This window comes from Balaenoptera acutorostrata, chromosome 1 (assembly GCF_949987535.1).
Source record: "Balaenoptera acutorostrata chromosome 1, mBalAcu1.1, whole genome shotgun sequence".
NCBI lineage: Eukaryota > Metazoa > Chordata > Mammalia > Artiodactyla > Balaenopteridae > Balaenoptera > Balaenoptera acutorostrata.
The window spans coordinates 68,505,411-68,529,155 of NC_080064.1; the positions used below are offsets into that span (position 1 = coordinate 68,505,411).

At 35.0% G+C, this 23,745-nt stretch overlaps 1 protein-coding gene across 7 annotated transcripts in view; it reads left to right on the forward strand.

Moving 5' to 3' along the window:
- The window catches only part of NEXN (nexilin F-actin binding protein), a 58,601-nt gene that overhangs the window by 23,785 nt on the left and 11,071 nt on the right, over nucleotides 1-23,745 (forward strand). For 3 of the 7 annotated variants that reach the window (XM_057544089.1, XM_057544085.1, XM_057544112.1), the window contains exons 2-10: nucleotides 1,913-1,991; nucleotides 3,442-3,633; nucleotides 3,830-3,908; nucleotides 3,994-4,142; nucleotides 9,245-9,286; nucleotides 10,471-10,668; nucleotides 10,762-10,938; nucleotides 13,522-13,710; nucleotides 17,321-17,518. In XM_057544089.1, the coding sequence (XP_057400072.1) occupies nucleotides 1,913-1,991; nucleotides 3,442-3,633; nucleotides 3,830-3,908; nucleotides 3,994-4,142; nucleotides 9,245-9,286; nucleotides 10,471-10,668; nucleotides 10,762-10,938; nucleotides 13,522-13,710; nucleotides 17,321-17,518 (1,303 nt within the window). The remainder of the gene's footprint in view (nucleotides 1-1,912; nucleotides 1,992-3,441; nucleotides 3,634-3,829; nucleotides 3,909-3,993; nucleotides 4,143-9,244; nucleotides 9,287-10,470; nucleotides 10,669-10,761; nucleotides 10,939-13,521; nucleotides 13,711-17,320; nucleotides 17,519-23,745) is intronic. The other 4 variants (XM_057544108.1, XM_057544106.1, XM_057544115.1 and 1 more) reach the window with 2 other exon arrangements.

Genomic DNA, 23,745 nt, shown 5'->3' on the forward strand with positions numbered 1-23,745 from the left:
TTTTTTTTTTGGCCACGCTGCATGGCGTGAGGGATCTTAGTTCCCCAACCAGGGATTGAAGCCAGGCTACAGCAGTGAAAGCACCAAGTCCTAACCACTGGACCACCAGGGAATCCCTACATATATATTTTTTTTTTTAAAAAAAATATTTCATTTATTTATTTATTTATTTTATTTTTATGGCTGCATCTAGTCTTAGTTGTGGCACGTGGGATCTTCTTGCGGTGCGCGGACTTCTCTCTAGTTGTGGCGTGCGGGTTTTCTCTTCTCTAGTTGTGGCGCTTGGGCTCCAGAGCACGTGGGCTCTGTAGTTTGCAGCACGTGGGCTCTAGTTGAGGCGCGCGAGCTCAGTAATTGTGGCACGCAGGATTAGTTGCCCCACAGCATGTGAGATCTTAGTTCCCAACCAGGGATCAAACCCGCATCCCCTGCATTGGAAGGCAGATTCTTTACCACTGGACCATCAGGGAAGTCCCCCTATAAATATATATATATATATATATATATATTTATATCATGATTGTGGTGATGGTGTCATGGGTATATACATATGTCAGAACTTATCAAATTGTGCACTTTCAAAAAGTATAACTTATTGTATGTCTATTATACCTTAAAACATTTTTAATTAAAAGTTTAAAGCCAATAGATAAAATTCTAAAAATTATTCAACTAATACAGAAGTAGGCAGGAAAAGAATAATAGAGGAGCAAAAAAAGAGGTGCAAACAAGAAACAAATAGTAAAATGGTAGGCTTAAGTCCATTCATATACATAGTTACCTTAAATGTTAATGGGCTGAACACTGCAATTAAACGATATTATCAGAATTGAATTTTTAAAAATACAAGATCCAATTATATGCTGTGTCCAAGAGATGTGCTTTACATATAAAGGGATAAATAGGTTGAAAGTAAATGGCTAGAAAATTATACACCATGCAAACTAAAGAAAGTTGGTGTGGCTATTTTAATTACAGATAAGTTCAAGACAATGAGATAAGAAGAGGGAAATTTCATACTGATGAAAGAGCCAATTCAAGAAGAAGATATTATAGTCATAACATATGCATTTTTAAAAGTTTGAAATTGCACAAAACAAAAATGACAGAATTAAAGGAATAGACAGGGACTTCCCTGGTTGTCCAGTGGTATAGAATCCACCTTACAATGCAGGGGACGTGGGTTCGATCCCTGGTCAGGGAACTAAGATCCCACATGCTGCGGGGCAACTAAGTCTGTGCGCCACAACTACTGAGCTCGCGTGCCTCAACTAGAGCCTGTGTGCCGCAAACTACAGAGCCCACGTGCTCTGGAATCCACATGCCACAACTACAGAGCCCATGTGCCCTGGAGCCTGCGTGCCACAAGTAGAGAAGAGAAAACCCACACACCACAATGAAGAGCCTGCGCTGCCACGAAAAGATCCCGCATGCCTCAACGAAGATCCCACGTGCCTGAACTAAGACCGGACACAGCCAAAAATAAAATAATAAAGGAGTGGAAAATTCCATATAGTTTAAGACTGATAGAACTAGGCCAAAAAATTTTTTTTTAGTAAAGACATAGAAGACCTAAATAGCACGATCAACCACCTTGGCCCCATTGATAATTATAGAATAATACATCCAATAACTGCAGAATACAAATTTTTTGCAAGGGTACTTGATACGTTCACTAAGTTATTCTGGGCTGTAAACTTACAAGAATCTTTTAACACCTTGCACCTTGTACCTTCTATACCCTGAATCTTGGGAAAAGAAGCTGAGGGTTATTATAATTTATTACTTGCTTGGATGATGTCATTATTTTTTGAGGGGAAATTAACGTGCTATTTCTCTTTAAAAAAATACACAGCATATTAAAAAATTAAGGTATCAAAATTCTTATTCAATACTAATATATTTTTTTCAGGTGCAAAAAATTACAAAGCTTCATAATCACCCCAAGACCACATAGAGCAAACATGAATGATATTTCCCAAAAGGCTGAGGTAAGTCTTAAAAGTTAAAAAATGGGGGAATCATAGGGTTGACTGCAGAATTGCTGAAAAGGGCAACTGGTGGAAAGGTCATTCACAGAAGTTCATAGTAACATAGTGTCAAGATGTAAAACATAAGAAGAGGTAAAATTCACAGGCTGGTCTTGGGCCCAGTGTTTTCGTTTGGATTCTTATCTAGGAAGCATGATCATGAAGTTTTGTGAGTGATAGTGAAGTGGATGTGATGGCTAGCATCTTGAGTAGATTTTAATATCTTGATAAATTTTAGAAGTTATTTTTTCAGTATTAAAAAAAAAACAGAATTGATGTATATACTCTTAGGAGAAACAGATAATTCACTCTCAGATGAGGATCCTTCTTAGCTACTTCTTCTAGCAGCTGCAATTAAGCTTATCTTAGGCCTTTTTCTGGTTCTTGGCTGTTGTTACTGAGAGTTGTAATAAGAAGAAATCAGTTGCTGACACCCCAAAATTATAAACTTTAAAAAACCTTAAAATGGCCAATGGCACCATAAGTAGAAAATAAAATAGAGGCTGGGTATGGCACAGATTAATTAAGCAATTTGCCATTATCACTAGGAGAAAGGGTTTGGTGTTCTGAGGCGATGAAGTTTTATTTTCTGAAACTTCTTTTAGAGATCTGTTTAATTGTCAAAAAGATGAAAATTATTTGCCTCCCTGGTTTCAGATGGAGGAAAATGGTTTCTCTAGTCTTTTAACAGATTCCTCCTTCTTTGGAAACCTCTTTTGTCATTTGGGGAGTTTCCTCTTAGGAAACATCCTAAGCATCCTACTTGGAATGATACAGCATTCTCACATATTTTCAACGTGGGTTTAAAGAAGTTCTGCATGGGCAGTATAGCAGTAGTAACAACAAAAATCACTGCTTGTGCACAAAGACCTTGGCTCACCTCAGCCACAAATGAGAAGTAAAGGCCTTCAGTTTTGCTGATATTAGATATGGAAACAAGCAAGAATTAGGCTTATGTGAATTAGTCTTAAACTTTTTGCTTTGTTTTCAACTTCATCTAATTCATTAAAATTAGTCTTGGTATCCTTTAAGCAAGAGATGTAAAATCTGAATCTTTAATGTAATGAAATAGGAGAATAAGATACAGGTTGTTTTAAATTGGAATCCAGTCTTCAATTTTTATATTTTGCTAGCCTTCAGCTTCAGTGGAACACACCTACAAAATGGGACTTCTTTGCTATATATTGATAACATTTTTACTCTCATATTTTCTGTAATTTCATTTTTCATACTTAGACTTTGGAAAGTATCTAATCAGACTTTGATTATACAAATAAAGGTTTCAAACTCATTTCTATCTATAGTCTGTTTCAATAAATATTTCTTATATTGCTTATTCTGATCTATCTTTACCTAATTTCTTCCTTTCTTATTTTTTTAACTTTCTTCTCTTTATTTTCTTCTAATGAAGCTTCTGCTTTCTTCATCTAAACCTGTACCAAAAACCTATGTGCCAAAACTTGGCAAGGGTGATGTAAAGGATAAGTTTGAAGCCATGCAGAGAGCCAGGGAAGAAAGAAATCAAAGGAGATCTAGAAACGAAAAGCAAAGAAGAAAAGAACAATATATTAGAGAGAGAGAATGGAACAGGAAAAAGCAGGAGGTTATTTTATTTTATTTTATTCTCATACAAATATTCATTTTCATCCTTTACATTTTATTTGTTATTCACATTAACCACATTTCATATTAACTATATTTAATATTTTCTGTGTTTATAAGCTAATTGCAAACTCTGCATATGATATGATCTAGTCTAAAGTTTGGATATGTTCATATTAATTTATTTAACCATCTAGATTAAAGAAATGCTTGCTTCTGAAGATGAGGAAGATGTATCTTCTAAAGTAGAAAAGGCTTATGTCCCAAAGCTAACAGGTAAGACATTTGAGGGGCAAATTGTAAATAAAATTGCAAAAAAGGAAGCATAGCAAAATATTAAACATGTTTCATATATTCTTAGGAACTGTTAAAGGTAAATTTGCTGAAATGGAGAAACAAAGACAAGAGGAACAAAGGAAGAGAACAGAAGAGGAACGAAAACGCAGAATTGAGCAGGATATGTTAGAAAAGAGGAAGATACAACGTGAATTAGCAAAAAGGGCTGAGCAGGTATACACTAGATATTAAGTTGGTATTTGCTTCAGAAACTAATTGTACAGAGTAAAACTAATCAGTATGCTGCCTAATCAAAATATTTTAATATAACATAAACCTATTAAATAGTAGCTAACATGGAAATAAGATCTTAAGCACAAATATTTAATATCAAATGCCTAGAAGCATAAGGGCAGAATGTGCCTATTTCAAGGTTGAATACTGAGATGACTTTTGTTATATACCATCTTATCATTCTCTCTGCATTCCTTACACTGTCCACATTCCTTATTTTTCTTGACACATTACAGAATTTTACAAAGATATAAGGCAAGTTCACACATAAACTATCCACAAGCATATAACAAAATGCTGGTCTTTTAATAGCAATCAAAAAATACTTGCTGGTTATTATCAAACACAGGCTTAATTAGGATATCTTCCTACTCAATTATTTGAAACAAATTTAAGTCACATTTTATTCAATAATGGTACTATTAGCTAGCTTAACTTTTCTTTTTAAGTTGGGGATGGTAGTAGAAGGGAGAAATGTGTGACAGTCATTTCCTTCGTATAGCCATTACTGTTGCCCATAGCCACAGAGGACAAATTAGAGGGAGAAAAACATTATTACTATGATTTTATATAGTCTCTTAATGAACTTAGAATTCCCATATATTTTCTTCTCAGAGCATGAGAACTAAGAAGCTGGTAAGTATTTTAAAATACTCAAGAATCTGATCTAATTTCCAGAAAAAGCTAATCTCTCCAAATGATTCATGAGTGTAATGACATAGAAACTTGAAATTCTAATAGTCATAATTACATTTTATTAAGTAAAGAACTGGTCAATTCACAAAAATTTCTTTAATATATTGATATTTGTTTTATATTATAAACGACCTGTAGTCATAGAGACATAGAAAAAAGACACAGAAGACAGTTATATTGCTTATGTACTTTAACCTTGTCTACACTGTAGGATCAAAAGAGATGATCAATGTTTTGAGCTTAACGAGACAATATTGGTATCTATCTCCTAGCGTTTTTAATAAGATTATATGAGTTAATAAAAGCAAAGCACTTAGTACAGTGCCTGGTACAAAGTAAGTGGGCTATAAATAAATGTTTCACCTAAATAATAGTACATACAGATAAAATGTCATGAAATCATTTTAGTTTCTTCTCCTTCTGTCATCAGTATTTTAACAACTATCCTAACATCGTCTTCACAGTATATTGTCTTTCATAACCGTTTTTATTGTGAGATTGTACTTGGCTCTTTTTTGCCTACTCCTTAAGTACCTTAAATCTATTTGCTATGCTTCTTTCAGTTTCCACTACTTTTCTTTAAAAAACGTGACAGGGAATTCCCTGGCGGTCCAGTGGTTAGGACTTGGTGCTTTCACTGCCGGGGCCAGGGTTGGATCTTTGGTCAGAGAAGTAAGATCCTGCAAGCCACCCAGTGCGGGCAAAAAAAAAAACCCAAACAAACAAAATTTTTTTTTAAAGTGACAAAGAAGGCAAAGCATATGCTGTATTTGCATGTCAAAGAAATTTATTTACCCTGACTTTGCAAATAACCACTTTTATGGCACAAACAGCCATTTATATGGTGACAAAAAATGTCATATGCCGGATGAATTACAGAAAAGAATTGGAATTTCCTATATTTTATTACTTTGTATCTCTTTGTCTGAAGAGAGGTTGGTGTACTTTACCTCTGCCACCTCCAGTCATCAAAGATGAGTATTCATTTTGAAATGAAATTTCGGACTTCCCTGGTGGTGCAGTGGTTAAGAATCTGCCTGCCAGTGCAGGGGACACAGGTTCGAGTCCTGGTCCAGGAAGATCCCACATGCCACAGAGCAACTAAGCCCATGCCCACAACTACTGAGCCTGCGCTCTAGAGCCCACGAGCCACAACTACTGAAGCCCACGTGCCTAGAGCCCGTGCCCTGCAACAAAGAGAAGCCACCGCAGTGAGAAGCCCCTCAAACCACGAAGAAGAGTAGACCCCGCTCGCCACAACTAGAGAAAGCTTGCACACAGCAATGAAGACCCAATGCAGCCAAAAATAGATTAATTAATTAAAAAAAAAAAAAATGAAATTTCACAAGGGAATACAATTATAAGGGGGGAGTTCCCTTATTATAATAAGGGAATACAATATATAATAAATGAATATTTTAGGTTATATATAAAATATATCACTATATGTAATTATATTTATAATACAAATTGTAAAATAAGGTAATAAAATATATAATTAAAATATACGGTGTTTGGCAGGAAATGGTGAGTATGCATATGGGGTTAGTCTACCTCTTTTTAAGTCTTGTGTCCTTTTCCAAAAAGCACTGATTACACTACCACCCCAAGAACTGAATATGGCAGTGGTTTCAAAAAGAAGAAATATATGTGTTGAGGTGAATTTGAATATGATGAAGACATAGGATACTCAGAGAGAGATGGAAGAAAACTAATCATGAGAAAGAACCACTTTCCTTAGTAACCCTAGATACTACATGGCAGGGTGCGAGAGAATCTTGGTTAATAATTTTTAGCCTATTAAATTATTTGAGAATATGTAAGTAGAGCAATATAAACTATTAATAGTAATTTCATCTTGCAAATATGGGAAGTCTAATTTTAAAACCTAATTAAATACATTTTCCACTCAAATCTAATAAAATTTAATCTATCTTTGAATATAAGAAGTAAGGCATGACATAGTCAAGAAGAGTCTTAATGTTTGTTTGAAAAATCCTCTTGTATAAGTCCATAGTCAAGAACACTATAGAAAGGATTCCTGAGTCAGACGGGTAGCTGAGTAACATTTAAGATAATTACCACTTCTGAGACTCTAGGATATTATGATGAATTAAATATAGGCATACTTCGTATACTGGATGTTGGAATCAAAGACCAATAAAATTTGGGGAAGAATCTTAGTTTGGTATAATCTGGTTATCTTTGAGGATATTTTGATGGACAAGGTTAATGTCTATCAACTTAGAAAAAGAGAAGTTATTGGTGGGAGATTGAGATGTTGAAAAGAAAGGGGAGAAAGGAAGTTGATTTGGGAAGGAGCAAAAGGAGTTTTCTTTCCATAAATCAAAAGAAATAATTGGGAAGCAGATCTTCAGTGGTAGCTTCTGAAAGCTAGCACTATAATTGAACTGAATATCTTAGTTCTCTATGAATATACTGAGACCATGGCCACTTAGGCAAATTCATCTTTTTCTTTTTTTGTTGAAACCAATGGAAAAAAAATTCTATCTTTTGTTGTTTTGATAATGGTTTAAAATGAGCAAAGAAGAAAGCAAAACTAAAAACAAAAAAACACCCAACCAAAGAAAAACTATTCTAAATATAGTTTATTATCTACTGTAAGCTAATAAAAATCTGAGAAGGTTGTAGCAGCAAGAAAAAGAAATTTGGGGTTAAAAAATTTAGAATTTTTCTTCCCTATGCTCTCAGTGTCTCGCTTCTCACCATATCTCCTAAAACTTTTTACTGAGATTAACATGATTTGTAGAGGAATTATTAGCACTCTTTTGAAGGGAAATAATTTTGTAATTACTTTATTACAGATCCATTAAAAATTTTCATAGTATCATTTATCATTCAATAAAACCTTCATCATTTATACAACAAATCAGTGTAATAAATAATTCTGTAACAAAGCAAATTATTCTGAACAAAACTATTTAAAATAAACTATTAAGATACAGAAGATTTATTTTTTTTTTTTTAAAGAATTTTCTTATTTATTTATTTATTTATTTATTTATTTATTTATTTATTTTTGGCTGTGTTGGGTCTTCGGTTCGTGCGAGGGCTTTCTCCAGTTGCGGCAAGCGGGGGCCACTCTTCATCGCGGTGCGGGGACCGCTCTTCATCGCGGTGCGCGGGCCTTTCTCTATCGCGGCCCCTCCCGTCGCGGGGCACAGGCTCCAGACGCGCAGGCTCAGCAATTGTGGCTCACGGGCCCAGCTGCTCCGTGGCATGTGGGATCTTCCCAGACCAGGGCTCGAACCCGTGTCCCCTGCATTAGCAGGCAGATTCTCAACCACTGCGCCACCAGGGAAGCCCCCAGAAGATTTATTTTTAATAAATGATTTGTTCAGAATAATTTCTTTTTCAAGAAATTTGGTATCTTAATAATATGTATTATTTCTTCTTGACAGAGAATATAGAGAAGTGGGATGATGAGAGAACAGGGATTTAGCCAGCCCAGTTCCTAGTATGAGACAAGGTACAGCAGAATTCCCTTAGACTGAGTGAGGAACAAACTACTTCCAGCTCTTTCACTGGTGTTAAAAATCAAATTAAAATAATAAACAATCTGAATTTTTACTTTCTAACTTTTTCCATTTTCCTGTTGCTTATGTTTCCTTTTCCTGAGATCTCAAACACTGTGTTATTTAAATCACCTTTCTGTCATTTCTCACTCTGTTATGTATTGTACATTAGCCTGCCCCTCAAGCTAATCTTAATGGCCAAATTGAGCTCCCTCTTTCTGAATGAGGGCCTTTCCTACCTAGATCTGGCAAAATATAGAGTAAACAATTATGATTTCCAGAATTATTTTCCCTTCTAAACTAGCCATGTGAAAGCCTACACCTTTTACTGCACTTTATTATTGTGTCAGTTATATTTTTGCCATCTATTTATATTGTAAAATATAGTCATGATGATTATTTGATTGCTAATGATAGGTTTTCCTTTCGCTGTGGCAGAGAGAGAATGGAGAAATGTTTCTGTAGCTCCGTTTAAATTGCTTAATTAATAACTGCTGGTTGTAAGCTCACAGCCAGATTGTAAGAGTTTGGTCCATTATTCAAATTCCAGAATGACAAAGGTAGGCTTTATTTTAATTTTTTCGTAATATGTTGTTCCCTAGATATTGATATCAAAATGCAAAAATTAATATAAGGTTTAATCTCTATTTAAAAGGACATAATTGGCTAATTTGGAGCAACATAAAAATACTTAAGAATTCTAAATTTTGAAATTTACCATAAATCACAACTAATACTTTTCAGTTGTATGTTTAAAGCAAAAAGCAGAAATCTGATGTAATGTAATGATATAAAATTCTTATTCAATAGATTGAGGACATAAACAATACGGGAACTGAATCAGCATCAGAGGTAAATGGACATTTCCTTTAATGAAACATTCACCTAAAATTATCTGATTCACAAATAATCTTTCAATTAAAAAAATTAAAAGTTTTTTTATTATAAATATAGCAACAACAACAAAAAGGACAAAAATATTTTGCAAAGCAAGATCATACTTTTGCACTTTCAAACGCTATAGCTTAGTGTTTTTAAAGAAAAGTATGTTTTTGCTTTCATGGTTAGAGACACAAGTCTCGGTTTGAGATACTCTGCCAAGGCTGTATATTTCTTGAACTGTTACTAATAGTTGAGATTGTTGAAAGCTAACATTTGAAAAAGGCAGTTTTCTTTTCATCATTTGTCTTCTTTCCTCAGAGTTCCTGATAGTTTGTTTTGCTTATCACATACTAGCAGAGAGTACAGTATCTATTACCATGAAGGAATGTTCAAACCACAAAAATTTTAGTTATCTCTTTTTATCTAACAGGGAAAGTTAAAGATCAATCAATTTGATGGTGTGCCTAAAACTACAGTCACATAAATTGGAAGCAGTTTTATTTTAGGGGGCATGTGTTACATATTACAATTCTTCACTTTGTTTTTGAAAAAAGTTCAAAGGCAATAACAGATGATGTAATAGAACTAATTAAAATGAATTTTAAAAACAAGTTTAAGAATATTTGAATAGGACCAAAGGCCAAAGAGTTTTGTCCATAATATAAATGTTTTCTAAATCACTTGGAAATACTGGGGGTTTTTTTCCTTGCTAAAATGTTTTATTAAGTATTTAAAAACGTGCATGGAGAGAAAAATCAAACACAGAAACCTTTCTTGTGTGTTTAAACTGAAGCCATCCACCATCAAATTGATTTAGAGTATGCTCACATGCACATTACCTTTTGTGGGATGAGTGCACGGATAGTGAAATTCAGATAATTTCACGCAATTGTATCCAAACAGCTGTATTAACACCATCTTCTAGGAAAAAAGATGCTTCTTGAACCCTGTCAGCAGTGGATTTCAATAAGATTAACTCATCATGTACAATGAATTCAGAGAAAGAGCTATTTAATAGAAATCTGTAAAAAATATTAATTTTTGTTCTTCATAACATTGATGGCAATGTAATGAAATTCACCAATGATGGAAGTCCCATGAAACCTAAATTTTGATTAGGAAGAAATATGCTAATTATCTATTTTATAAATTAGGAAGGAGATGATTCACTGCTTGTAACAGTGGTACCTGTCAAATCACACAAACCATCTGGAAAAATAAAAAAGAATTTCGAAGATCTAGAAAAAGAACAAGAAGAAAAGGAAAGGGTCAAGTATGAAGAAGATAAAAGAATAAGATACGAAGAACAACGTCGATCTCTCAAGGAAGCAAAGTGTCTTTCATTGGTCATGGTAATTTTTTTTAATAAAGAACAAATAAAAGCAGTTAAGTTGGTTAGCAGCATATCCCTTTATGACTAACAGGTTTTCATTATGTTTTCTTAGGACGATGAACTGGAAAGTGAGGCAAAAAAAGAGTCACTTTCTCCTGGAAAATTGAAACTGACTTTTGAAGAATTGGAAAGGCAAAGACAAGAAAACCGAAGGAAGCAAGCTGAGGAGGAAGCAAGAAAACGTTTAGAAGAAGAGAGGCGTGCTTTTGAAGAAGCAAGGCGGCAAATGGTAAAACAAACTGATATATATGTAACATTTATATATGATATTATAATACATAATTATATTATGATACATAACATTTATATATTATACAAATTATATATTATATGTATAATACGTTATATAAATGTTATATCTAAAACATTTAATATTAAGGGAGGTAGCTGGCTTTAGATAAGGTTCATTGCTATAAACTTAAGGAGGTTTTCTATATACAAGGGTCTGATTTTAAAACTGTATACATATTCCATATATAACATGCATTTATATTATTTTCTAGTTTTCATTTTGGGATATTTTACCTAATATGCCTTAAATTTTTATTTTTATAAATTGTTGTAAACATACAAAATAATTATTCAACAAACCTGATTTCTCTTCGTCTGTTAGCTCAGCCTGCAATGTGTTTAATAGCATGGTGCAGCGCACTTTCAAGTCTAATCATAAGTGTACACTTAGTGTCAGTATATATATTTACTGAATATATATAGAGAGATATATATGTGTAATGTATATAATCTAAGTGCTTAAGAGCATGGATTTTGGAGCCAGACTGCCTGGATTCAGATATCTAACCTTTATTGTGTAGCCATGGACAAGTTATTGAACCTCTCTACATCTTAGTTTCCTCATTTGTAAAATGGTGAAAATAATCGTGCCTACTTCTTAAATCATTAAATGAGTTAATATAGAAAGCAGTTAGAGTAGTGTTTGGCATATAATAAGTGCTTTATTTATTTATTTATTATTTATTTTTATCTTTTTATTATTATTTTTTTTGACCTTGCAGCACAGCTTTCGGGATCTTAGTTCCCTGACCAGGGATTGAACCCATGCCCCCTGCAATGGAAGTGGGGAGTCCCAACCACTAAACTGCCAGGGAATTCCCAATAAGTGCTTTAAAAATGTTAACTGCTATTATTATAGTAATAGATTTAACAACAAAAAATAAAATTGAAATAAGAAAACACTGATTCCAAATCTCATTGCAAGAATTTAAGAATGGAACATATGTAATTTTTTAAACTTTCAGACTTTCTTGATCAGCTTTCATTAATGATGTTCTGAGGTCTATATCTCCAAAATTTTAATTTTCTAGATGTTTGTTTGAAAATGTTGTTATTGGGTTGGCCAAATTTCGTTCGGGTTTTTCTGTAAAATGTTATGGAAAAACCCAAATAAACTTTTTGTCCAACCCAATATTTTGGGTAGTTACAGTTGGATAATACCTACACATTTTGGATATCACTGGTGGTCAATTTAGTGAAAAGACATAGAAATATCATTAATTAATCAAATCATAAATTTCAATGAGTATGTAATTAATTTAATTAGCATTACATTAGAATTTTAATTATAAAATCATAAAATTTGAATTATATATAAAATAGTTCCAGATAATGTTTTATCCATTTAATAACCATAGTTCATAGTAAAAAAAAATCATTGAAAATTACAGAATGAGAACTTCATTTTATTATGTAAGAGACTCAGTGTGTGTATACTTGAACCTCAATTTAAGTACACTCACACAGACACACACACCTTTTTTTTTTTGGAAGATAAATTGTAGAATTTTTAATCAATGAAATACTATACAGCAATAGAAAATAATTAACTACAGGTAGCCCCATCAACACAGATAAATCTCAAAAAAACTACAAGACTCAGCAAAACTGTAAGTCAATAGGACCACATACAGTATAATTTCTTATACGTAAAACTCAAAAGCTGCAACACTGAACAAATTTTTACATATTCAAACAAAGCAAAAGAATAACAAACACAAAATTAAGCATATTAGTTTCCTCTGAAAAGCCAGCAAAAGGTGGATGGGCTCTTGAAGGATACACAAGGACCTTCAAGAGTACTGGAAACATTCCATATCTTAAACTGAGTAGGACCCACATCTGTGTGTTGGTGTTACTTTTATTTATTTATTTATTTTAACATCTTTATTGGAGTATAATTGCTTTACAATGGTGTGTTAGTTTCTGCTTACACAGTGAATCAGTTATACATATACATATGTTCCCATATCTCTTCCCTCTTGCATCTCCCTCCCTCCCACCCTCCCTATCCCACCCCTCTAGGTGGTCACAAAGCACTGAGTTGATCTCCCTGTGCTATGCGGCTGCTTCCCACTAGCTATCTATTTTACGTTTGGTAGTATATATATGTCCATGCCACTCTCTCACTTCATCCCAGCTTACCCTTCCCCCTCCCTGTGTCCTCAGGTCCTTTCTCTAGTAGGTCCACACACATGTTTTATGTTTGTTCTGGGAGAGTTAATGTTTAATAAAACTTTTAAATGATTCCTTAAGAATTTTAAACAATTAATCTTATCCATTTAAAAATTTGACTTGCTTGAGAAGTTTTATTTAACTTGAGTACATCTTTATTTGGAATTTTTCCAAATTTGATTTTTTAAATCATATTAGACATTATAAAGGAAGAGCATTTTGGTCAAGAATACTAGAACAAAGAAACATTTCTGTGTGAGGTGGCTGAGTCTGTGCCTTTTGATTGATAATTCATTCCTGTCTTTGATGAATCTCAGTTCTTAGTAGTGAGTTGTTTCTTGGTTAGGTAAATGAAGAGGAGGAAAACCGAGACACAGAAAACATTTTAAAAGGGTACCGCCCTGGTAAACTCAAACTCAGTTTTGAAGAAATAGAAAGACAAAGGAGAGAAGATGAAAAAAGGAAAGCAGAAGAAGAAGCCAGAAGAAGAATAGAGGAAGAAAAGAAGGCATTTGCTGAAGCAAGGAGAAGCATGGTAAGATAGAATGTGACTGGAGAAGGCCATTGGGATTCAGTATGTTATGAGAAATCATTCAACTTTGGGGAATACCCTATTATTTCTGAACTTATATGCCAAAAGTAGGGATGGCATATAAGTTTTTAAAGTCTCCTATGGCATAACACTGTCAGTTAAAGGTGTTTGCTTCATTATAGTGTTGAGAAGGTTCTGATTAAATTGCTATGCCTAGCATAGAGTGTATGTTATCTTCCATCTCTGGGAAGGCATGTTTTCCAGAACTAAGTATCTAAGCGAGGAGGGAGGGGGGTTCCTAACCCCACCTTTCCTTCCCTCCTCTCCATTCTCTTCTCCCTTTCCACATTTCCTCCTTCCCTCCCTCACTCCTTCCTTCCTTTCCTCCTTTCTTTCCAGTATCCATCCCATCCGGGATATATTAAATGATCAAAGCCATTTAAATCACAATTAGTTAACTCTCCAAAATGCTTACCATCACTCTGGATATTGCTACTAAACTTAACTCTGTTACAAAGTTATACTTCTTATACCATTTTTTAAATATTTATTTATTTATTTTGGCTGCGTTGGGTCTTCGTTGCTGTGCACGAGCTTTCTCTAGTTGCGGAGATCAGGGGCTACTCTTTGTTGCGGTGCGCGGTCTTCTCATTGCGGTGGCTTCTCTTGTTGAGGAGCATGGGCTCTAGGCGCGTGGGCTTCAGTAGTTGTCGCTCGCAGGCTCTAGAGCACAGGCTCAGTAGTTGTGGCGCATGGGCTTAGTTGCTCCGCGGCATGTGGGATCTTCCCGGACCAGGGATCAAACCCGTGTCCCCTGCATTGGCAGGCAGATTCTTAACCACTGCGCCACCAGGGAAGTCCCTCTTGATTCTTCCTTAATCTGCCGTGTTTGTTCCAGACATACTAAATTTCTTTCCATTTCTTCAAAACGCTATACTCTCATCTCTGGAACTTCATAAATGCTATATGAAACGTGTCTTTCTCTCTTTTCCCTGTGCTGAGCTATCTCCTATTCATATATTCCACTTCCTCTGGAAGCCTTTCCTGATAATACAAGTTCCAGAAAGGTGTTCCTTTCATGTATTCTTAGAGCATTTAGTGCTCCCCTAGCATAGCACTAGTGCTGTATTGTTGTGGCTTATGGCCATCTTCCTCACTCAGTGAGGCTGAGACCACATCAAGCACATGGCACGGGACTTCACTGAAGCCCTCGCATTCTAGGGCCCGCGTGCGGCAACTACTGAGCCCACGTGCTGCAACTAAGGAAGCCCACGTGCCTAGAGCCCATGCTCCGCAACAAGAGGAGCCACTGCAATGAGAAGCCTGCTCACTGCAACAAAGAGTAGCCCCTGCTCACCACAACTAGAGAAAGCCCGCGCACAGCAACGAAGACCCAATGCAGCCAAAAAAAAAGAAAAAGATGGTCCTTGGACTTAGGAAAAACAAAGCACATGGCACAATGCATTCTAGTGTAACAAACTTCCTGTAAATGCTTGTGGAATAAGTGTTTTATTTTATTTTATTATTATTTTTTATTGAAGTAGAGTTGATTCACAATGCTGTGCCAATCTCTGCTGTACAGCATAGTGACAGTTATACACATTTATACATTCTTCTTTTTAATATTCCTTTCCATTATGGCTTATCACAGGATATTGAATATAGTTCCCTGTGCTATACAGTAGGACCTTGTTGTTTATCCATCCTATATATAATAGTTCACATCTGCTAATCCCACACTCCCAGTCCTTCCCTCCCCCCACCCCCTCCCCCTTGGCAACCACAAGTCTGTTCTCTATATCTGTGAGTCTGTTTCTGTTTTGTAGATAGGTTCATTTGTGTCATATTTTAGATTCCACATATAAGAGATATCATATGGTATTTGTCTTTCTCTTTCTGACTTCACTTAGTATGAAAATCTGTAGTTGCATCCATGTTGCTGCAAATGGCACTATTTTGTTCTTTTTTATGGCTAAGTTGGAATAAGTGATATTAATACTATCTTATTAGGTAATCCTTGATTCACAAATGGTTTCTACACAGAAACCCTACCAACATTCTGAAAGCACTTAATTTCTGGAGAATCAGCTGGTTCAGAAGTGGTAGATAAGAAGTAGCTGTGAAGATCAGGAAATCTCGTCCTGGGAGCAGATTTTTAGGCCAAATCTGCCATTTTATCATGACTCACTAGTGGAAAAAGTGCAGGGAAGGAAAATGGCATTAAACCAAAACTCTGGTTTCCTAAAGACATTTCTATATCAGGAAAGGAAAGAGAAACTTTTTCCTTCATTTATGTTGTTTTCTTATCTAGGGCCAAGTATTGTCACTTCATATTATTGCTCAGTTAACTCATACATTAATAAAAATTTTTTTGGCAATCTGTGGATTTTAAGACCATATAAACATTATTTCTGAGTTAAACTGGTGCTGTGGTAAAGCCTGTCATATATAAAACTTGGAACAAATAATAATTACCCTTTACCTCTCTTACTCCTGTGTCTAGTTCAGCCACAGGGACACAATTCAAGTGAGAGGTTTATGTATATACTTTCAGGGGATAGAATTAGGTCATTGCTTTTCATGGCAAAATGTATTCCAAGTCAATGATTTAAAAGCAGAGTTTCTATTTGCAAGTTAGAGATTGCCTATATACAGGGAATGATATTGTAATAATAAAACTGCTATTTGGGAGCTTACCATAGTGTCAGACACACTGCAAAGTGTTTCCAAACTTTATGTAGTTCTCATGACACCTCTATGAGAGTTGTCACAGATAGGGAAACTCAGATTTAGAGAGGCTATGTAACTTGCCCAAGGTCATAACTAAATGGCAGTTAGACATGTAATTCATGAAATTACAAAAAGGTAGTCTAAATAGTTATTTATAATTTTATTAGAAAGACTTTTAAAGTTTGGAATTTCACCCTTTCCACATAGTATTTGTGTTGACTTTGGACAAGTTACTTTTTAGCGCCTCAGTTTCCTCATCTATAAAATGGGGATATTAATAACACCTACTTCACAGCGTTACAGAAAAATAAGTCAACACACGTAAAGTGCTTACAATTGTACCTGGCAGCTATAAGTATTAACTATTATTATTTATTTTTAATTAGCCTGACAGTAAATAAATCAGCACAATAAAATCACAGCATTAACTGATTTTTGCCTGATTATGAAGGGGTCATGATATCTAATTCATTCAGGTAAAAACCATGATTTAACTGAAATGCTCTATTTTAATTACCAGAATGGAGGTTCATTTTAATCCAATTAAAACATTTTCCCAATATTAGAACATCTTTTTAAGTTTTTTAATTAAAAAAATTTTTGTTGTTAGAACATCTTAATGTCTAATTCAAATTACTCATAGTATAAAGTCAAAGTATTTATTTGTGTTCACTGGAATGGAGACTTTATGGTCACCATTTTCTCTGTTACTACAAAATACTTTAGTCTTACAGTTTCTAATAATTCCTTCTTGTTTATTGTTTTATACTTTTAAAGAGAATTTTTGGTTTTTAGTTCAATGTGAAACCTTTCTATTCAAGAAATATTCCCTTTGTAGTATGTATAATTCTGGCAAGAGTGATAAAAGAATTATTTTAAATAGGTAGTAGATGATGACTCCCCAGAGATGTATAAAACAATCTCTCAAGAATCTCTTACACCGGGAAAACTAGAAATTAATTTTGAAGAATTATTAAAACAAAAAATGGAAGAAGAAAGACGACGAACAGAGGAGGAACGGAAGCATAAGCTAGAGATGGAAAAACAGGAATTTGAACAACTGAGACAAGAAATGGGAGAGGTAAGACTTTAAGAAATGTCCATTTTTATTCTGCAAATATTTATTAATCTCAGCATTTCACATGCATTACCTTACAATAACTTTCTAAGTATTATTATTCACATAAAGGACACTCCTATGAGGCACTTGGTACAAGTTTCAGCATAGTTGAGTGTACCTTTCCAGCCTGCTATAACTCTACTCCTTCTTGCTAGTTTGAAAAATATATAAGATTCCAAGTGACTGAGATATTACTGTAGTACGTAAGTAAATATTTCTTCCTATATACCTCATAATTGTGTGAGATTACACCATGATTGAGAACTGTCATTCTAGAGTACTTAATATACCCATTTATACTTATTTTCCTTGAAACAATTAAACTCATAATCAAAATAAGAAAAAACTATAAGAGTACCATGGATGCTAATAGGAACATCAGTTTGGCAAGTCTTTGACTAATTTTACAGGCATACTGCATTTCATTGTGCTTCACTTTATTGCACTTTGCAGGTACTGCACTTTTTACAAATTGAAGGTCTGTGGCAACCCTGCATGGAGCAAGTCTGTTGCCACCATTTTTTCAACAGCATTTGCTCACTTTGTGTCTCTGTGTCACAGTTTGGTAATTCTCTCAATATTTCAAACTTTTTCATTATTATTATTATATTTGTTATGGTGATCTGTGATCAGTGATCTTCATTGTTACTATTGTAGTTGTTTGGGGGCACCACAAACTGCTCCCATATAAGATGGTAAACTTAATCGATAAGTGTGTATGTTCTGACTGCTTCACTGACCGGCTGTTTGCCCATCTCTTTCCCTCTCTTTGGGCCTACCTGTTCCCTTACACAACAGTATTGAAATTAGGCCAATTAATGGTCTCTGAGTGTTTAAGTGAAAGTAAGAGTCGCACATCTCTCACTTTTCTCACTCTCACTTTGGCCAAGAAGCGATTTGTCTCACTTTAAATTAAGCTAGCAAGATTAAGCTTAGTGAGGAAGGAACGTCAAAAGCTGAGATAGATAGGCCAAAATCTAGGCCTCTTGTGCCAAACCATTAGCCAAGATGTGAATGCAAAGGAAAAGTTCTTGAAGGAAATTATAAGTGCTCCTCCAGTGAACACACGAATGATAAGAAAGTGGAACAGCTTTACTGTCGATGTGGAAAAAGTTTTAGTGGTCTGGATAGAAGGTCACATAAGCCACAACATTCCCTTAAGCCGAAGCCTATTCCAGAGCAAGGCCCTAACTCTCTTCAATTCTATGAAGACTGAGAGATGAGGAAGCTGCAGAAGAAAAGTCTGAAGCTAGCAGAGGTTGCTTCTTGAAGTTTAAGGAAAGAAGCCGTCTCTGTAACATAAAAGTGCAAGGTGAAACAGCAAGTGCTGTTGTAGAGGCTGCAGCAAGTTATGCAGAAGATCTAAGATAATCAAAATGAAGGTGGCTACACTAAACAATAGATTTTCAATGTAGACAAACAGGCTTGTATTGGAAGAAGATGCCATCTAGGACTTTTTTATCTAGAGAGGAGAAGTCAATGCCTGGCTTCAAAGCTTCAAAAGACAGGCTGACTCTCTTGTTATGGGCTAACATAGCTGGTGACTTTAAATTGAAGCCAATGCTTATTTACCATTCTGAAAATCCTAGGGTCCTTAAGAATTATGCTAAATCTACTTTGCCAGTGCTCTATAAATGGAACAGAGAACCTAGATATAGCAATCTATTGACAACCTGGTTTACTAAATATTTAAAGCCCACTGTTAAGACCTACTGCTCAGAAAAAAAGATTCCTTTAAAATATTACTGCTCATTAATAGTGCACCTGAAAGAAACTTCTCTAGGCAGGAAACACAAGAGAAGAAAAGACCTACAGTAACAAACCCAAAACAATTAAGAAAATGGGAATAGGAACATACATATCGATAATTACCTTAAATGTAAATGGATTAAATGCTACAACCAAAAGACACAGACTGGCTGAATGGATACAAAAACAAGACCCTTATATATGCTGTCTACAAGAGACCCACTTCAGACCTAAGGACACATACAGACTGAAAGTGAGGGGATGGAAAAAGATATTCCATGCAAATGGAAATCAAAAGAAAGCTGGAGTAGCAATTCTCATATCAGACAAAATAAACTTTAAAATAAAAACTATTACAAGAGACAACAAAGGACATAATGATCAAAGGATCAATCCAAGAAGAAGATATAACAAGTGTAAATATTTATGCATCCAACATAGGAGCACCTCAATACATAAGGCAAAGGCTAACAGCCATAAAAGGGGAAATCGACAGTAACACAATCATAGTAGGGGACTTTAACACCCCACTTTCACCAATGGACAGATCATCCAAAATGAAAATAAATAAGGAAACACAAGCTTTAAATGATACATTAAACAAGATGGACTTAATTGATATTTATAGGACATTCCATCCAAAAACAACAGAATACACTTTCTTCTCAAGTGCTCATGGAACATTCTCCAGGATAGATCATATCTTGGGTCACAAATCAAGCCTTGATAAATTTAAGAAAATTGAAATCATATCAAGTATCTTTTCCGACCACAACGCTATGAGACTAGATATCAATTAGAGGAAAAAATCTGTAAGAAATACAAACACATGGAGGCTAAACAATACACTACTTAATAACCAAGAGATCACTGAAGAAATCAAAGAGGAAATCAAAGAATACCTAGAAACAAATGACAATGAAAGTACGACGACCCAAAACCTATGGGATGCAGCAAAAGCAGTTCTAAGAGGGAAGTTTATAGCAATACAATCCTACCTTAAGAAACAAGAAACATCTCAAATAAACAACCTAACCTTACACCTAATGCAATTAGAGAAAGAAGAAAAAACCCCCAAAGTTAGCAGAAGGAAAGAAATCATAAATATCAGATCAGAAATAAGTAAAAAAGAAATGAAGGAAACAATAGCAAAGATCAATAAAACTAAAAGCTGGTTCTTTGAGAAGATAAACAAAATTAATAAACCATTAGCCAGACTCATCAAGAAAAAAAGGGAGAAGACTCAAATCAATAGAATTAGAAATGAAAAAGGAGAAGTAACAACTGACACTGCAGAAATACAAAGGATCATGAGAGATTACTACAAGCAACTATATGCCAATAAAATGGACAACTTGGAAGAAATGGACAAATTCTTAGAAAAGCACAACCTTCCGAGACTGAACCAGGAAGAAATAGAAAATATAAACAGACCAATCACAAGCACTGAAATTGAGACTGTGATTAAAACTCTTCAAACAAAAGCCCAGGACCAGATGGCTTCACAGGTGAATTCTATCAAACATTTAGAGAAGAGCTAACACCTATCCTTCTCAAACTCTTCCAAAATATAGCAGAGGGAGGAACACTCCCAAACTCATTCTATGAGGCCACTATCACCCTGATACCAAAACCAGACAAAGATGTCACAAAGAAAGAAAACTACAAGCCAATATCACTGATGAACATAGATGCAAAACTCCTCAACAAAATACTAGCAAACAGAATCCAACAGCACATTAAAAGGATCACACACCATGATCAAGTGGGGTTTATCCCAGGAATGCAAGAATTCTTCAATATACGCAAATCAATCAATGTGATACACCATACTAACAAACTGAAGAATAAAACCCATATGATCATCTCAATAGATGCAGAAAAAGCTTTCGACAAAATTCAACGCCCATTTATGATAAAAACCCTCCAGAAAGTAGGCATAGAGGGAACTTATCTCAACATAATAAAGGCCACATATGACAAACCCACAGCCAATATCATTCTCAATGGTGAAAAACTGAAATCATTTCCACTAAGATCAGGAACAAGACAAGGTTGCCCACTCTCACCACTGTTATTCAACATAGTTTTGGAAGTTTTACCCACAGCAATCAGAGAAGAAAAAGAAATAAAAGGAATCCAAATCAGAAAAGAAGAAGTAAACCTGTCACTGTTTGCAGATGACATGATGCTAAACATAGAGAATCCTAAAGATGCTACCAGAAAACTACTAGAGCTAATCAATGAATTTGGTAAAGTAGCAGGATACAAAATTAATGCACAGAAATCTCTTGCATTCCTATACACTAATGATGAAAAATCTGAAAGAGAAATTAAGGAAACACTCCCATTTACCATTGCAGCAAAAAGAATAAAATACCTAGGAATAAACCCACCCAAGGAGACAAAAGACCTGTATGCAGAAAACTATAAGACACTGATGAAAGAAATTAAAGATGATACAAACAGATGGAGAGATATACCATGTTCTTGGATTGGAAGAATCAACATTGTGAAAATGACTATACTACCCAAAGCAATCTACAGATTCAGTGCAGTCCCTATCAAACTACCAATGGCATTTTTCACAGAACTAGAACAAAAAATTTCACAATTTGTATGGAAACACAAAAGACCCTGAATAGCCAAAGCAATCTTCAGAAAGAAAAACGGAGCTGGAGGAATCAGGCTCCCCGACTTCAGACTATACTACAAAGCTACAGTAATCAAGACAGTATGGTACTTGCACAGAAACAGAAATATAGATCAATGGAACAGGATAGAAAGCCCAGAGTTAAACCCACGCACATATGGTAACCTTATTTTTGATAAAGGAGTCAAGAATATACAATGGAGAAAAGAGAGCCTCTTCAAGAAGTGGTGCTGGGAAAACTGGACAGCTACATGTAAAAGAATGAAATTAGAACACTCCCTAACACCATACACAAAAATAAACTCAAAATGGATTAAAGATCTAAATGTAAGACCAGACACTATCAAACTCTTAGAGGAGAACATAGGCAGAACACTCTATGACATAAATCACAGCAAAATCCTTTTTGACCCACCTCCTAGAGAAATGGAAATAAAAACAAAAATAAACAAATGGGACCTAATGAAACTTAAAAGCTTTTGCACAGCAAAGGAAAACATAAACAAGATGAAAAGACAACCTTCAGAATGGGAGAAAATATTTGCAAATGAAGCAACTAACAAAGGATTAATCTCCAAAATTTACAAGCAGCTCATCCAGCTCAATATCATAAAAGCAATCAACCCAGTCCAAAAATGGGCAGAAGACCTAAACTGACATTTCTCCAAAGAAGATATACAAATAGCAAACAAATACATGAAAGAATGCTCAATATCACTAATCATTAGAGAAATGCAAATCAAAACTACAATGAGGTATCACCTCACACCAGTCAGAATGGCCATCATCAAAAAATCTACAAACAATAAATGCTGGAGAGGGTGTGGAGAAAAGGGACCCCTCTTGCACTGTTAGTGGGAATGTAAATTAGTACAGCCACTATGGAGAACAGTATGGAGGTTCCTTAAAAAACTAAAAATAGAACTAACATACGACCCATATAATCCCACTACTGGGCATATACCCCGAGAAAACCATAATTCAAAAAGTCATGTACCACAATGTTCACTGCAGCTGTATTTACAATAGCCAGGACATGGAAGCAACCTAAGTGTCCATCGACAGATGAATGGATAGAGAAGATGTGGCACATACATACAATGGAATATTACTCAGCCATAAAAAGAAACAAAATTGAGTTATTTGTAGTGAGGTGGATGGATCTAGAGTCTGTCATACAGAGTGAAGTAAGTCAGAAAGAGAAAAACAAATACCATATGCTAACACATATATATGGAATCTAAAAAAAAAAAAAAAAGGTTATGAAGAACCTAGGGGCAGAACAAGAATAAAGAGGCAGAAGTAGAGAATGGACTTGAGGACACAGGGAGGGGGAAGGGTAAGCTGGGACGAAGTGAGAGAGTGGCATGGACTTATATATACTACCAAATGTAAAGTAGATAGCTATTGGGAAGTAACTGCATAGCACAGGGAGATCAGCTCGTTGCTTTGTGACCACCTAGAGGGGTCGGATAGGGATGGTGGGAGGGAGACGCAGGAGGGAGGAGATATGGGGATGTATGTATATGTATAGCTAATTCACTTTGTTATAAAGCAGAAACCTAACACACCATTGTAAAGCAGTTATACTCCAATAAAGATATTAAAAAAAAAATAGTGCACCTGATCACCCAAGAGCTCTGATGGAGATTTGTGACGATATTAATGTTGTTTTCATGCCTGCTAGCACAGAATCCATTCTGCAGCCCATGGATCAAGAAGTAGTTTCTACTTTCAAGTCTTATTATTGAAGAAATACGTTTTGTAAGGCTATAGCTTCCATAGA